Source organism: Typha angustifolia, chromosome 10 (genome assembly GCF_048772165.1).
Source record: "Typha angustifolia cultivar Huaian chromosome 10, ASM4877216v1, whole genome shotgun sequence".
Classification (NCBI taxonomy): domain Eukaryota; kingdom Viridiplantae; phylum Streptophyta; class Magnoliopsida; order Poales; family Typhaceae; genus Typha; species Typha angustifolia.
This window is the reverse complement of record NC_133248.1, coordinates 2,017,604-2,031,865: the sequence shown is the minus strand read 5'-3', so window position 1 is coordinate 2,031,865 and position 14,262 is coordinate 2,017,604. Positions and strand designations below refer to the sequence as shown.

Here is a 14,262-nt window from a genome sequence, read left to right as displayed (position 1 = left end):
TACTCACAATTCTAAATTTTGGAGACCCAAAGTTTAAAACTTGGCAGTCTTGATAGAAAAATCACCGTCACCGTCTAAGTTCATGTAACTACAGGGTTAAAATATATAATTTTCCTCCAAAAATGACACTGAAGCTTTAGACTATCATGTTCACTTGACCATCTAACTATCATGAACAATTTCTAACAACAAGAGAAAATATTTTGGATAAACTTGCAATTCATCTTTTATCCAGTAAAATATTCATCAAACTTGAAAAACAAAAGCATAAAAAGAATCATCAAACAGAGGAAGTAGTAGTAGTAGCAGCAAACTACTATGGTGTGAACTCTGGAACAAGCATGACTGACCTTTGTATCCACTCATTCATATGGGTGCCAACTGCCCTGTAAAGTCTTGGTGAGAATCCATTCAATGCAAACATACCTACCATTGACTTGTGATTCTCTGGTCCCTGGAAATGCAAGGCATCATCTGTCTGTGTGGAAACTTCTTTTGAGTTATTTTTGGGTTTGGTATGTTAACCAAATAACAAGGGACTAGTGCCAGCCACCATTTACAGCATCTATGTTCAATAAGGACTAAAATTTGAACACTTGGAATTTTGTATAAACTCGCAATCCAATTATTTTATGGCTGCATGAAATAAATATGATCAAGTTCCAGTACTTATAATGTCCAGATGAATGTAATGGATACACAAAGAATTCCGATTACATTTTACAGCATCAACAGAAAATCTTGAAAAAGAAGAGCAATCTAGTTGAATCTGAACAAACAAAAAGGAAAAAAAATAAATAAATCCATGACATTCAAAGAACAGAAAGAGGAAGAAATTTTTTCATTGCTGTTTTCATTTCTCATAGACTGTTGCAAGAATAATGAAATAGCACTTTGTGAAAGAGAATCAACCTCCAAATAAAGAATGCAAAGTCAATCTTAACTCTAGAAGTCATAGCCAAAGAGGTGAACATGAGAACAGTAAGAGAAGAAAAGAGGGGAATAATTTTATAAGGAGAATTGTAAGTCAAGAAGCATCACTGTTACATTCAGCAGACTCAGATCTATCAAACCACCTCCATGTCCAAGTATTTGAGTATAGAAACTGAGTCAGAATAAAATGGGAGAAGAAGCTGCTGCATTCTCTAAAAGGTATAACTATACACTTCACATTGATCTTTAGCAAGAGCAGAGCTTTTCAAGAGCCATGTTCTCATCACCGTTGACGCTCTTCAGTGTGCTCCTTACTAAGTCTTCAGGGAACCCCATTTCCACCAGCTTCTGCACCTGAAATTGTAAAAGATTGGGTTACTTTGATAAGATCTCTCTCATCAACCTTGTAAAAATACCAATTACCAATGATGTAGCTGTTAATTAAGAGAATGTGTAATATGTACCTTTTCCTCAATTCCAACAGAGGTCCTTTTAGCAAAGGCCTCTGTCCAGTAGCGAGCTGTAGCAATGAAGGTTGAATAATCCCGTAGGTACTGCAGTAATGAAGAATGGAGAGAGGAGTGATCAACAAAGAAAATTATGGCATATGACCACAATCATAGTAACAGGAATAAGGGGCATGGACCTAACCTGTTGAGCCACAACAGCATCTTGTGGATCATCAGGTTCAGGCGCAGAAAGAAGAGCCTGAAGGGAAAGTAATGCTGTCTTCAAAGTAAGAGCAGGGCTCCATTGATCTTTCAGAATGTCCAAGCAAATTGCTCCATTTTGACTGCTGATATTGGGGTGCCTAGAACACAGAGATGGATGGACAAATAATGGAGGCATGATTGATGGTGGAATTGAACTTAAAGTCATATGGAGGTAAAGCTATCCTTTAATTGTAAAATATACAACAATTATGCCGTTGTTGGTACCTTCCGGTTCTCATGATTCATAAGACATAAAAACTAACTTATCCAAAAACAGCTGTAACATATAAGTAGTCTCTATTCTAATTAGTAAATTTAGATCCAAGAACAAGAATTAAATAAGCCAAAGTTTTCTTAGAAAATAATAGGACAATTTGAAAGCCAAGCACTAGCCCTGTAAAAGCCACTAGTTTTCCACCAGCAAGTAAACAATAATAGCTGTCGATAGATGAAGCAGTAATAGATATCTCAGGTTTACACCAACACTGCCACCAAGTACAAAATTCAGATTAGCCACCAATCAACCAAATCATAAGGCAAACACCTGAATTCACTATAACTACGACTTTTAGGGAGTCACTGACTAAAATAGTATCTGAACTCACATCAGGAAGTTAATAAGGTTAACTCCTACTGGAGTAACACGCCAATGTTTGTTGATTCAAGCTAAGATCCTAATCCTTTTAGCCAGAATATAGAGTTGCTCAGCCGATCCACCCGGCCCAAAGTCTCCATAACTGCCCAAATTTTCCAGGCCAAAATAACTTAAAACCGAACTAGGTTTGGCCTGATCCTGACTAGAAGCGTATTCAGTTAAGATAAGGTTTTATGTTTCCTGGACCAAACTCCAACCTCGACCCAAAAACCAAAAGTGCAGCGCAACCTGCAATCTTCAATCCGCAACCAGCAATCCTTGTCCACTCCTTCAAATTGCTCATCCGTGACTTCCAACTCAACTTCTCCTTCTCCCTTCTCAGTCCTCACCCTTTCTCTCCTCATCTTCCCCTTCTCCCTCCTCACCATTGCTACCAATCTCCTCACGCTCCTTTACGGCAGCCCCCTCCACTACCTCTCTTCCTTCACCACTCCTCTTCCTCCTCTTGCCTCCAACTTGTTACCTTCGCCGCAAGCACAGCCTCCCAAAATAGGTAACTTAGAAATCAGGCTTGGGGTTTCTCAATACAAGGGCCAGCCCAAACCCGACAAGCTAAGCAAGACACGAAGTTAACCCATGAACACCCCTACCAGAATATTTAAGAAACTAGGTAGATTTACAGCATTCTCTCATGAATGTTCGAATTTACTATCTTTTTCCTTGTTACAAGGCTAAAGTAAAACGCTGACTCAGAGGAAAGTAATATTTCCCTCCCATGTAATAAAATAGTACCATCACCAACAAAATACAAGACATAAATTGAATATCATTTAGATAGCTCCAGCACTTCTATTAATCCAATCCCACTCCAATTACCTTAGACGGTTTATCTTCATGTGGAGAATGACTGATCATAGTGCTATCAAAAAATATGACGTTCTATTGCCTTCAATACTTAGCCTAATCACAGTTAACTAGATGTAAAATTTTTCGCAATTAGCTAAGGAGACGAACTAGGACAAGGCCAAAATCCACTCTCATTTGACTAGATGAAGCTCAATTACAAATTAAAAATATTCAAACTTAAAAAAATCATATATATGTACCAAAAAGTTATGCATTCTTTACAAATTTAGATATGCTATGTGTAATAACAACCTGGTTTCTACAGGAACAGGCAACTAGACAACAATATCTTTGAAAAGGAATTAAAGGAAGGAAACATAAACAATATGGTATAACAAGTTAAGAATTATCAAATGCCAGTCAAAAATATTGCAACTGTCAGTCAAAAGTATTGACAAATATCTAGCAAATAAGACAGCTAGTCCAACTCCCAATTATGCAAATTGAAATCATGATACAAAACTATCCATCAATCTGCTACAATTTCCTGAACTAGCAAGTGACTAGACTGCAAGGTCACCATAGAAAATTCTACAAAGAGAATTGAGATGCAAAAAAGATAATGATGCTTAAAGCTTTCAAATTTCAAAGAACTACTGAACTACTGAGGGTGAAAAGTTCCATACCATACTTTCGTTATGAACTGCATTTTAGGAGGCTCAAAGGGATAGCCACCTGCCAACCAATGATGCAACATCATCAATTCTAAATTCACAATTTTAGTATAATTCCACGATAGTTATAGCAACTTCCATATGTATGCACGACCATAAACATCTGAATAGAAAAGTCACGGACAAGCACTGCAAGTGAGTTGAACATAGTAGAAACTAGAAAATTCACAATTTTTTATTACAATTTGCACTTAGATGTTCTCCTTGGTGAATATATCAATAAAAAAATTCTGGATAACGATTAGGATGATTTATAAACGACCGCACATCTCAATTGAAATATTAATCTAATTAAGACACAAAAACTAAAGGAAACCCACATCAAAAAACGCAAGATTTAACCGGACTAGATCCCTAAGGAGGAAACTTTCCGACAAAATCAATAAATCTCAAGTTCCATACCGGGCAATCGGATGTCGATCTTGAAGATACCACCCTCATAAGGGGTGGCGACGGGGCCGGAGATGGTTCCCATGAGGTGGCAGAGATCGCTCCCACCTTCGCAGAGGTCGATGCTGACCCCAGAGATCGCCTTGTCACGGTTGCACTCCGCGAGCTCCTTCTGAACCCTAGACACGTCCAGCATCCTCCCGATCTCGTCAAATCCCCCCAAAGAAAGATTTCTAGATATGAACGCGATGGAAACTTAAACGAGAGGGAAGAGCAACCCTACACGCTTCGCATCTGAAGGCTTCCTTCCCCCTCCTTTGGGGAAGAGAGAGAGCGAGCGAGCGCCTGAGGCAGTGGTTGCGACGTAAATAAAGGGAATAAAATTAGAGAGGGTGGGTAGGTTTAAGATGATCCTGCGAAGCGGTTTTAGTTTAGAGAAAATTGAATCCGAATCCATTTTTTATCGGGTTCCAAATTGGGATCCAAGTTTGATGATCCCCACTGTTTTCTTCTTCTTTTTCTTTACTAATATTAATATATAAAAATAGGAGATATAGGAGATAATCCCACCATAGAATTGATAAGGACAAACCACCTTGAGAATATGAGCCAACTCCTTTAGCAGCTATAGTTGACCATTGCAGCAGAAACACTAGCGATAGGGAGGGAAAGCTCCTTTGGCCATAGGGGCAGATCCACGACCAACAACTTGTCGGGACATAGGGAAGTCGGTGAGGAGGCTAAGTAGTGGGCAATGGAGTGGGTGGTCGCTCATGGTCGCAAGCTTGAGCCTTAGGAAGACTGGAGGAGTCGACGTCCACCATAGCCAGAGGAAGCGGAGGAGGCGAAATAAGAGGCCAAGGGCCCTAGCAGTGAGGGAAGCGGAGTCAAGGGGCAACGCACAACTAGTTGCAGTGACTAGGAAAGAGGCGGGCTAGGTTGGTGGTGGCACAATTAAGAGAAAATAAAAGAGGCGAGATCCAACAAGGTGGAGACGGGTGTGGGGAAGTAAAACCTTGGCAGAGGTATAGGGGATGGGGTTTGAACTCTGGATAATGGTGGGCCTTGGCCTTGTCAGCACAAGCTCCACCATCCTAACACCCGGCTACACGAGGGGACCAGTGAGCTCCAACCACCAACTATGATAGGGAGGAAGGAGGAGAGGAAAAGAAAAGAGAAAAGACAATGGGAAGAAAGGAGGGAAAATATACTTCTAAGGGAGAAGAAACCTCTCCCCTCCCATAGCACCCGGCTAAAAGGGGGGAGGGGAAGGGAGGGAGTAATTACTGTTAGAAAACCCCTCTTACGAGAGGAGGAAGATGGCGGTGCAAAGCTAGGACCAACGCTAGGGAAAAATGACACATATGGTCTTGATCCTCACTATGTTAACTTCACGTGTAGTAACAAAATTGATGTATTTGTCGGTCAAGTTAATTAAAAAAAGTATATATATTGGAGATTCAAAATGTTGATGACAAATGCTTACCTATGCATAAGAAAATTTTCTATATACATCCAAGGAGAAGAATGAAATGAAAGATTCTATTTTCTTTTCTACTTATGCTCTTTTTGTTAAGCCACTTTTCTTTTGTTTTTTCTTTTTCTTTTGCGAGTTATAAAACTGTGTTTCAAATTATAAGATAAAACGATATCTTACTAACAATGAGATCTACAAAACAGTTTCACAAATGATCGAATAAGAAATGAACAGAACAAGGAACAGATTGAATCGACTGATCAATCCAATCTACAACAGGATGAGATCGAATGAAGAGATAGAAGAGAATACGGGAGTTACTTATTATTCGAATTCTTCCACTTTCAACCATTATATCCAAAATTCCCAGAACCTCTTTCAACTTGTTATTCTCAGCAAGAACCCAAAGCAACTTATCGCAGTTACTATACCATGGAGCATAATCATGCACCAAACAGCTTGACATGCAGCAAGATCACTAGAATTGTTTAACTTATCATAGGCTACTATGCTAGAAACAGAGCATCTTTTCTGCATCATTTGAAAAGGAGATAATGCCTCAACAAGTGTGTTATATGTGGATATATCACCACCATTCACCAAATTTTAGATGGGCATTCGTGAGTATCGTGTAAGTCAAGCATCACCATTATGAGATCATAAGCTTCTTCCACCATGTTAGCTCTACAAAGTCCACTGGGCATCCAATTATAAACATGTAGATTTCCTGCAGTATCCTCAGTTCAACATCAATTTTTTCTTCAGTAGACTTGTTACTTGACCCTGTGTTTCCTCTTTCCACGGTTAATACTTGTTTGAGTTAGTAACCTGAAAAGCATGCACCTCACTTCTTTTAAGTTTCTTAACAAACAAAGGTTGTATCCTAACTTCACGAAAAATGTTCCGAAAAATCCCAATCACCCACTGCTCCATTAGGCTTATATGTTGGTGATCTAGCACCATCCATCCATATGATTCTATTTGCAGAGGCAAACTTAGCAGACTATTGTTTATTAAGATTGAAGGTTCACATCCATAGGCAACTAATTTGTCCATCAAATAATAGGATACATCTACTCTTCCCTCTGCATACATAACCATAATCACTATATTAAGAACTACGTCAAGAACAATTACTCTGCAGTACCTCATCAAGGTGTTCAGCTACTTGTTGCAACGTTACATTTTAAAACGAAATAAACTTTTGAGAAATTGGTTAATTAATTACTTACCTTGAATTGATAAGTTGAATACATTTTATATAGATTTAAAAAAAAATTAGAAAATAAGTAAAATGACATATCTCTAAAGTTAGAAAGTTATAGCAGTGAAAATGTGTCTAATAATCAAGGCTAGAATCATGTGTTGTCATTTGATTGTCATCTAATTATGGATCTGTTGTCATTTGATTGTCCTCTGATTATGGATCTGCTGTCATTTGATTATCCTCTGATTATGAAAGATTTTGCTGGAACATATTCTTTTCATTTGAACAATCACCAAACAGCTTATAGAATGAAACATGAGGAGAAAAGCTCTCACTTGTATATATATAGATATAGATATATAGATTGCGTGTAGAGATGAGATAGGTTGTCCCTCATATATATCATAAGAACATATCTATACATTAACAACCCACCTCCGGGGGATCAAACACACATAGTTTGTCAATTAGATACTTAAGATGTGGAGTGGAATGAGACTTGGTGAAGAGATCGGTTATCTGCTTAGTGAATGATGCGTACATAGAGAAGACTGATAGTGTTAGTTAGAAATTGATGTCGAACAAAATCATAGTTTACCTCAATATGCTTTGTTTGCTCATGAAACACATGATTACTAGCCATCTATATAGAACTCTAATTATCACAATAAAGAGTAGTTGGCGTAAGGAAAGACACACCTATATCACCTAACAAACAATGAAGGTGAATAGTTTCTTTAGTAGTAATAGACATAGTCCTATACTCTATCTCACTACTAGAGCAAAAGACAACATCCTGCTTTCTTGCTCTGCTAGGAGATAAGAGAATTACTAAGAAATAAACAAAATCCATGACGAGTGATAGGATCTGTTGTCCGGTCAACATTAGAATAAGCAAGAAGCACAAGAGTGCCCTCTATCAACATATTGTAAGCATAAACACCAGGCTAAGTGGCACCCATCTCTTTCATCTTTGAACAACATTCAAAGGCATCTTCTAGATTAGAGGTGATCATTTGGGCTAACTTGTCTAAACTCGACCTGAACCCACCTGGTTTTAATCGGGCTAAGCTCGACTCGACCCAAGCTCCAGATGATAGTGGATGACATGGGCTAAGCCTTTGTCTATCCGGCCCGACCTGAAAACCCGACCCACTATACCTATCCATGGCCCCGACCCCATAATAGATATATGTTCTTATAATTCTTTTAGTCTCATATCAGATATTTAGTAAACTAAATCTTAATATATATATATATATATTTTCATGAAAGATAATTAAAATGTCTTCATAGAGGCTTATCATGTCTGGTGGATTGTGAACAAATATTTAAGTCTGATTGGCCAGAAAAGCTCAATCCAACCCGCCTAATGATCACCTCTTCCTGACAATACCTGTTCATCAGTGCAGTACACATTACATGATTCAAAAAAAGAAGTCCATGAGACTCCATCCTACTACACACATGCTCTGCATCCAAAACTCTCTTTGCCTTGCAAAAACAATTCATTAAGGACTAATAAATACAGTTGGACTCCAGGACTCAAACCTGAGCTTATATACTACTATTGGATATATTGAGGCGATAAGATGAAGCTTATTACTAGTGTTAATTCAATAGCTATACCTGGAGGAAAGTCATTCAAAGTTTGCTTGGTTTATATCTTATTTTCTGTTTCCAGGTTTTAGATTTTCGTTAGCCAACAGTCTTTAGCTTTAGATACAGTTAATCAGTATTATAGTTTCGACCAAGAAGTTCAGCAAAGTAGACAATAAAACTAACTGTAGCTTGTTCTTCCAGCATAACTTGCATCAAAGTTTACTATATATATGGTTAAATATACTAACTATGTTTCTCGACAAAGAAGCTAAGGTCAATTGCGTGGAATAAGCTCATCCAAGATGGCCCAACTACAATTCTATTATGCACATGAATTGTGTTATTTATAAAAGAATTAATTTACAAGTTACAACTGATACCATACATTAGCATTTATTATATTACAGATCTGCCACACCCACATACTAATTTCACGCCCCGGTGGAGTAAATTAGAGATGTCGGATTCGGACCCGATCCGAGGAGATTGAGCCAAACCCGAACCCGAACCCGGAGAGATTGAATCAGTAGTAGTAGTAGTAGTAGGGATCAACAATCGCTGCATCACCGAACGGATCAACAGTCGCTGCACAACCGAATGGATCATCAATCGCTGAAGCAGCGAACGGATCATCAAGCGTTGCACCACCGAACGGATCATCAATTGTTGCACCACCGAACGGGTCATCAATCGTTGCATCGATGACCTCCTCGCCTTCCGAGGCCGCCGGATTCCGAATGGGCTCGTCAACGTCCTCCATCAAGGTGCTGTCTAGAAGCTTCGCGAACTCCGCCTCGTCGAGGTCGAAGTCGTCGTCGTGCGGTGTCGCCGTCGAAGGACATGTCGGATTCAAGAAGTCAGCCGCGTCCGTCTCCGGCGGCGTAGAAGCCGATGGCATTGCCGGATTCCGAGTGGGCTCGTCAACGTCCTCCATCAAGGTACTGTCCAGAAACTTCGCGAACCCCGCTGCGTCGAGGTCGAAGTCGTCGTCGTTGTTGTGCGGTGTCGCCGTTGAAGGACATGGCGGATTCATGAAGTCGGCGGCGTCCGTCTCCAGCGGCGTAGAAGCCGATGGCATTGGATCCGGCGTAGGGATGCCGCAGTCTGTGACGAAGTCCGATGGTGAAGGACAAGCGGGCTTCCCAGCTTCGGTGTCGGACGTAGGAGTTACCGGCACCGGCACCGGCGTCATCGGGATGGTCCATGCCGTGCTGCACTCCCCCCAAGGGGTGGAAAGACAAGGCGGATTGGGGAAATCGACAGTGGTGTCGAAGTCTGAGGAAAGAGCAGCCGGACTGAGGAAGTCGGCGATATTGAAGGAGTCCCGTGTAGAAGTTGCCAAGCCAACATAGCCAGAAGTGGACGGGAAAGTAGGGTTTTCCGCCGCCGCAGCCGCCGCCGCATGTTTCTTCCGGCTAGAGGAGATGGCCTGCGCGCTCTTCTTGATCAAACACAGGACGGGCTCTTCACACTGCACGCGCGCATACATTATCCAATTATTTATTAAGAATTCAATACTAACACTGCAGAAAAGAAGAAAAGAGGTTTAGAAGATTTGATATATACCGGCCGAGTAGAGGCGTTGATGGGAGGAAGCTCGTACTCGTACATGACCCAGCCGGTGCTCTTCTTCCTCTTCCTCGTAGGTCTATCACCATCCTCCTCGCAGAGGCAAAACGAAAGCATCTGCTTGTACCCGAGAATCCGGCCGCTTTTGCTTTCGATCACCGGATTCTTCTTCTCAGCGTACCAAGTCCCCGAACCAGCGCGGCGGATCGTGTAGCCGGACTTCTGGTTCTGGAGGGTTCGGTGCGAGAAAAAGTAGCCCGTCTCCTCGTCCTCGCCGACAAGATTCCACGGCTCGGTCGAGTAGACCTCGGCGCTGACGATGGCGTCGGTGCAGGAAAGGGGAACCTTTCGGACCCAGTTCTTGAGATAACCATCGATGAGCTCCTGATCAGTGGGGTTGAATCTGAATCCGCAAGGGAGGAGGGCGTCGAGCGATGGTGGTCTTCCTGCGCGCATTGTGGAAGAAGGTAGGGTTTGGAGTTGACGGTTGACGGTTGACGGTTGGAAGAAGACGAAGAAGAAATCAAGAACTCTCTCAGCTCTGAAGAGGAGTGATTGAGCTGAGATGAGGCGAGTGGATGGTCTGTTATATCTAAAGGGTATTATTGTCTTTTAGGTAAATAGTAGTTCCCAATGGGTGTCGGAAAAAAGATGATAAATCCCGTAATCGGAGGGATAAGGGATAACATTAGAAGATACGCGTCGGCGCGTCGCCCACGACGGCCGTGGATGATAGATCCTACTTTGCTCTATTTTTGGAGACTCTCCTGATTCGATGTCTCTTCTTTCTTCCATTATTATTAGTATAGTATTATTATTATTATTCAAATCAAATGGATGATCCTACTTTTGTTGCTCATCACTTTGCTCTATTTTCCCCTCTAGTTTTTTTTTTGTTGTATTTGTTCTTGTTTTTTTTCTCCATCCGTCCTAGTTTTATTTTACTTTTGAGTGGAATTAGAAGAGAAGTTGGACTAATTTTTTGTTCTTCCTATTTTTTAGTTTTAAGATAGTGATTTTAATTCAACAACTAATTGGTTTTATGTATTCTTTCGGTTACAACAATTGGTTAAGCATTCATGGCCTTCACACTACTGAGAGACAATAAGAACAAACTTGATCAGGTTATTAGTGAACATGTCCGATATGGATGCACTCAAGCTTATGGGTCTTGTTGGCCTCGAATGGACCTTCATGTTATTAGTAAGATTTTTGGTGAATATGAGAATTGTTTCCTTCTTAATATTGTCTTGTTGTGGTTGTTGAGCATTAAACAGTTCTGGACTTTTATGTTCCGTTCTTTACTTTTGCAAGTTGGAGATAAATATGACCTACTTATTACTTCGGTGAAACTTAAAAGAGTAATAATAGATGTAACATATCCCAAAGTCAACTGCATATATACTGATCCTGAAAAATGCTACTTTCTTTGCTACACGAAATCACGTGACAATCAACACACTTTATTAAATCCATCTACCAGGTACACAATTAAGCACAAGAGATTATTACATAATTTAGCAAATATAAAATTGTAATGTGATCATCGTCATGTTAGCTTATGTAGGCAAATAGGTAGATGGAGCTTCTGAGATGAAAAGTCCAGTCCTTTAAAACAAGTCTAGCTGTTGAAATAGATTATTTGGATGCAAATGGAACATTCATAGGCATACGTTTTTATCTACCTTTGTACTTTTTTCATGTGGAGGGCTACTGTGGAACTAATTTCAGAATGAAGAAGCGTTCTATCAATCGTGAGAAATAAGGGTCTCTAAAATTCACTGAGTAGATCGCACGGGGCTTCCAAACAATGTAAAATCTCCAAGAGTCTATTGGCAAGTTATCCTTGGCTATTAAAGATTGACCCTTATTTCCTAATAAGATTTCTCTTCTGCTCTACTGGCGTTAAGGTTGGCTCGCAGTGCTTGCTTCAACACACATTTATAGTGTGCAAGTTAGCCAAATTTTCTACTCTTACTTTGAGCTATAATGAATCTCCTCATTGGATTCTTATTATTTCTATCAAAGTTCAAAAAGTCAAGATTGAGATTGGTCATAGAAAAAACGATACATATAGTCAGATCGGCCATATCGGCTGTATTGTTTAATCATATCGGATCAGACTTTTTTTAATTAAATAAATTCTAAATATTATTTAAAACTAACCTAGTTTTGCTCTAATAGGAATTTACTTTGGAGATGGAGGGAGTTGACTATAATTTTTCTAGTTATAGCACATGGGTTAGGCAAGTCGGGTTGTATTATCAGTGTCCTCCAGTGTCTTTCAAATGCTGCAACTTCATTTTTCAACATTTGAGGCAAAAAAACCTAGTTTTGTCTTTATGTTTACAAAATTTCCTCCTTTATTGATATGTGGGAATATAAAATTGTTTAGGGCAAGATGTGTAAGTTTTATAGAATACAAAGATTAACCTCCTAGAATGTAAATACTATTTCCATGAAATGGTTATACAAGGATTTGACGGGCATTATGTTCCATGAGAGCTTTATTCCGCAAAAGCACCATTTTCCTAGTTGAAAATTAATGGTGACCACTAGGAAAGGAAGTTTTGTTTCTCCAAATTTGCATCTTAAATTTCTTAGGCATTTGTAGTATGTCTTTCGCGTGGCCAAAATTTGCTGCTATGTCCATAAGGATCTTAAGCGGCCAGTAATCAAATGGAGATTGACAAGTGCACCCACACTAGCGTTGTCTTGTTTTCTCATAGAGAGGTTGAAGATCCGGTCTCCAAGGGACCAGATTGAGGATGAGCCTAGTGAGGTCCCATATCATGTCTTCCTTATTCAGAAATTTGAATGTGAAGAAGCAAACGACCATGTTGATGGCTTGCAAGGCGCCTAGAGGAGCCCATCTTCTTTTGGTGTCCTAGGTGTGGTATGCCAGGGGAGGAGGTCTATTGAGGAATTTTGTATAAGACCGTATTGCCACTCTCAACGGGTGACTGAGAGATTTTTAGTGTTTATCACCATTGAGCCCTTAGAGGTTCATTGAATTTGTTGCAGCAAAAAACTTGATGAGGGCGATGCACCTTTGAGGTCTTGAGCCGAACACTCACAGCGGAACAACTGAGCTCATAACATAGGAGGAGAGGTCCTTGGATACCTCGAGGCATTGATACACTTAGGGAGCTCTTGATTGTTGGAGTATTTAATTTGAATCTTATGAATTCTTAAGTATATTTTGCAGTAAAGCAATCTATTTTGTTAGAATATAGGGATAAAATTTCCCTTTCTTGATGGGTAAGAATTGTATAATCTTATTATTTTCTTATTGCATCATAATATCTTGTAATTCATATATATTCTTCGAGAGAACAAAATGAGGGTTCGATCATGAGTAATTGCTCAGTTATTAATCACTAAATAAAATTTTTGGAAATTATCTCATTGCATGAAGCAAGTCAATGTTTGATAGGCAATATTAGCTTATAAGGGCACACATCTGAGAGCAAAAGATAAAGCCTTGACAGATTCATCTAATCTCCATTTGTAAGATAGAGAAGAAATTGAGGATATTAATGCGGATTGAAACTTAAGCTAGATGACCCTAATTTTAAAGGATAGATATGAGTTGCTCTTGCGAGAAAAAAAAGTGACATATATGAAAAATTAAATGTAATGAAACTAGGTCTCACCATGGCATGAAATTAAAGGAATCACATGAGATTTCTTTAGCTTATTATTGTTTAGGTCTCTATAGGTACTTGTTTCTCTTTTCCTTGCTCATAATACACAACTTTCCTATTTAGTTTATCATTGGTGAGCTTTCTCTTAATTCTTATTATTCATGAAAACCTGAACCATATTATCGAACTTATTCGTGAGAATTTTTTGCGCCATTTTAGGTTCTTTTCAAGTTGGAAAATGAGTCATGATCATGAATGCTTTTGGTAGTATATGCTTTCATAAGATTGTGCAATAATCGATTATAATTTTTAAATAAGGATCACACAGAAGCACTTTTTTTAAATATAATTAAATGTGACTATTAGACATGGTTTCAAGTACGAGAACAAGATTGGGATTGGTTGCCCAAAAGAATGAATATGTATCCATCATATTAGTCGATAAATTATTAGACTACTTTTTAATTACGTAAAATTTTAAAAATTATTCAAAAATACCAGAAGATTTCTAAAATTTTAAAAGTATAGAAAAATAAGAAAATAAAAGTT

General features: G+C 39.2%; 1 protein-coding gene across 2 annotated transcripts; it reads right to left on the bottom strand.

Moving 5' to 3' along the window:
- Positions 1-982: 982 nt before the first annotated feature.
- On the bottom strand, positions 983-5,478 carry LOC140768580 (ubiquitin-conjugating enzyme E2 27). 2 transcript variants are annotated; one of them, XM_073108909.1, is made up of 6 exons: positions 4,807-5,478; positions 4,224-4,556; positions 3,774-3,822; positions 1,585-1,744; positions 1,398-1,487; positions 983-1,287 (listed from the first exon to the last, which is right to left on the bottom strand). In XM_073108909.1, exons 2-6 carry the CDS (start codon positions 4,405-4,407, stop codon positions 1,180-1,182), a joined length of 591 nt encoding a protein of 196 aa, XP_072965010.1. In that variant the 5' UTR covers positions 4,408-4,556; positions 4,807-5,478; the 3' UTR covers positions 983-1,179. The 2 variants fall into 2 exon arrangements, with proteins under 2 accessions (XP_072965010.1, XP_072965009.1); XM_073108908.1 differs by lacking the exon at positions 4,807-5,478 and having other exon boundaries at positions 4,224-4,682.
- Positions 5,479-14,262: the final 8,784 nt, after the last annotated feature.

What these genes read in the sequence shown, in the direction of transcription:
- LOC140768580 (XM_073108909.1), bottom strand. Translation starts at nt 4,407, where the DNA reads ATGCTGGACGTGTCTAGGGTTCAGAAGGAGCTCGCGGAGTGCAACCGT. An exon ending in GATCGACATCCGATTGCCCG is followed by an intron (nt 3,823 to 4,223) that starts GTATGGAACTTG and finishes ATTGGTTGGCAG; the next exon opens with GTGGCTATCCCTTTGAGCCT. An exon ending in CAGTTCATAACGAAAGTATG is followed by an intron (nt 1,745 to 3,773) that starts GTATGGAACTTT and finishes TCTGTGTTCTAG; the next exon opens with GCACCCCAATATCAGCAGTC.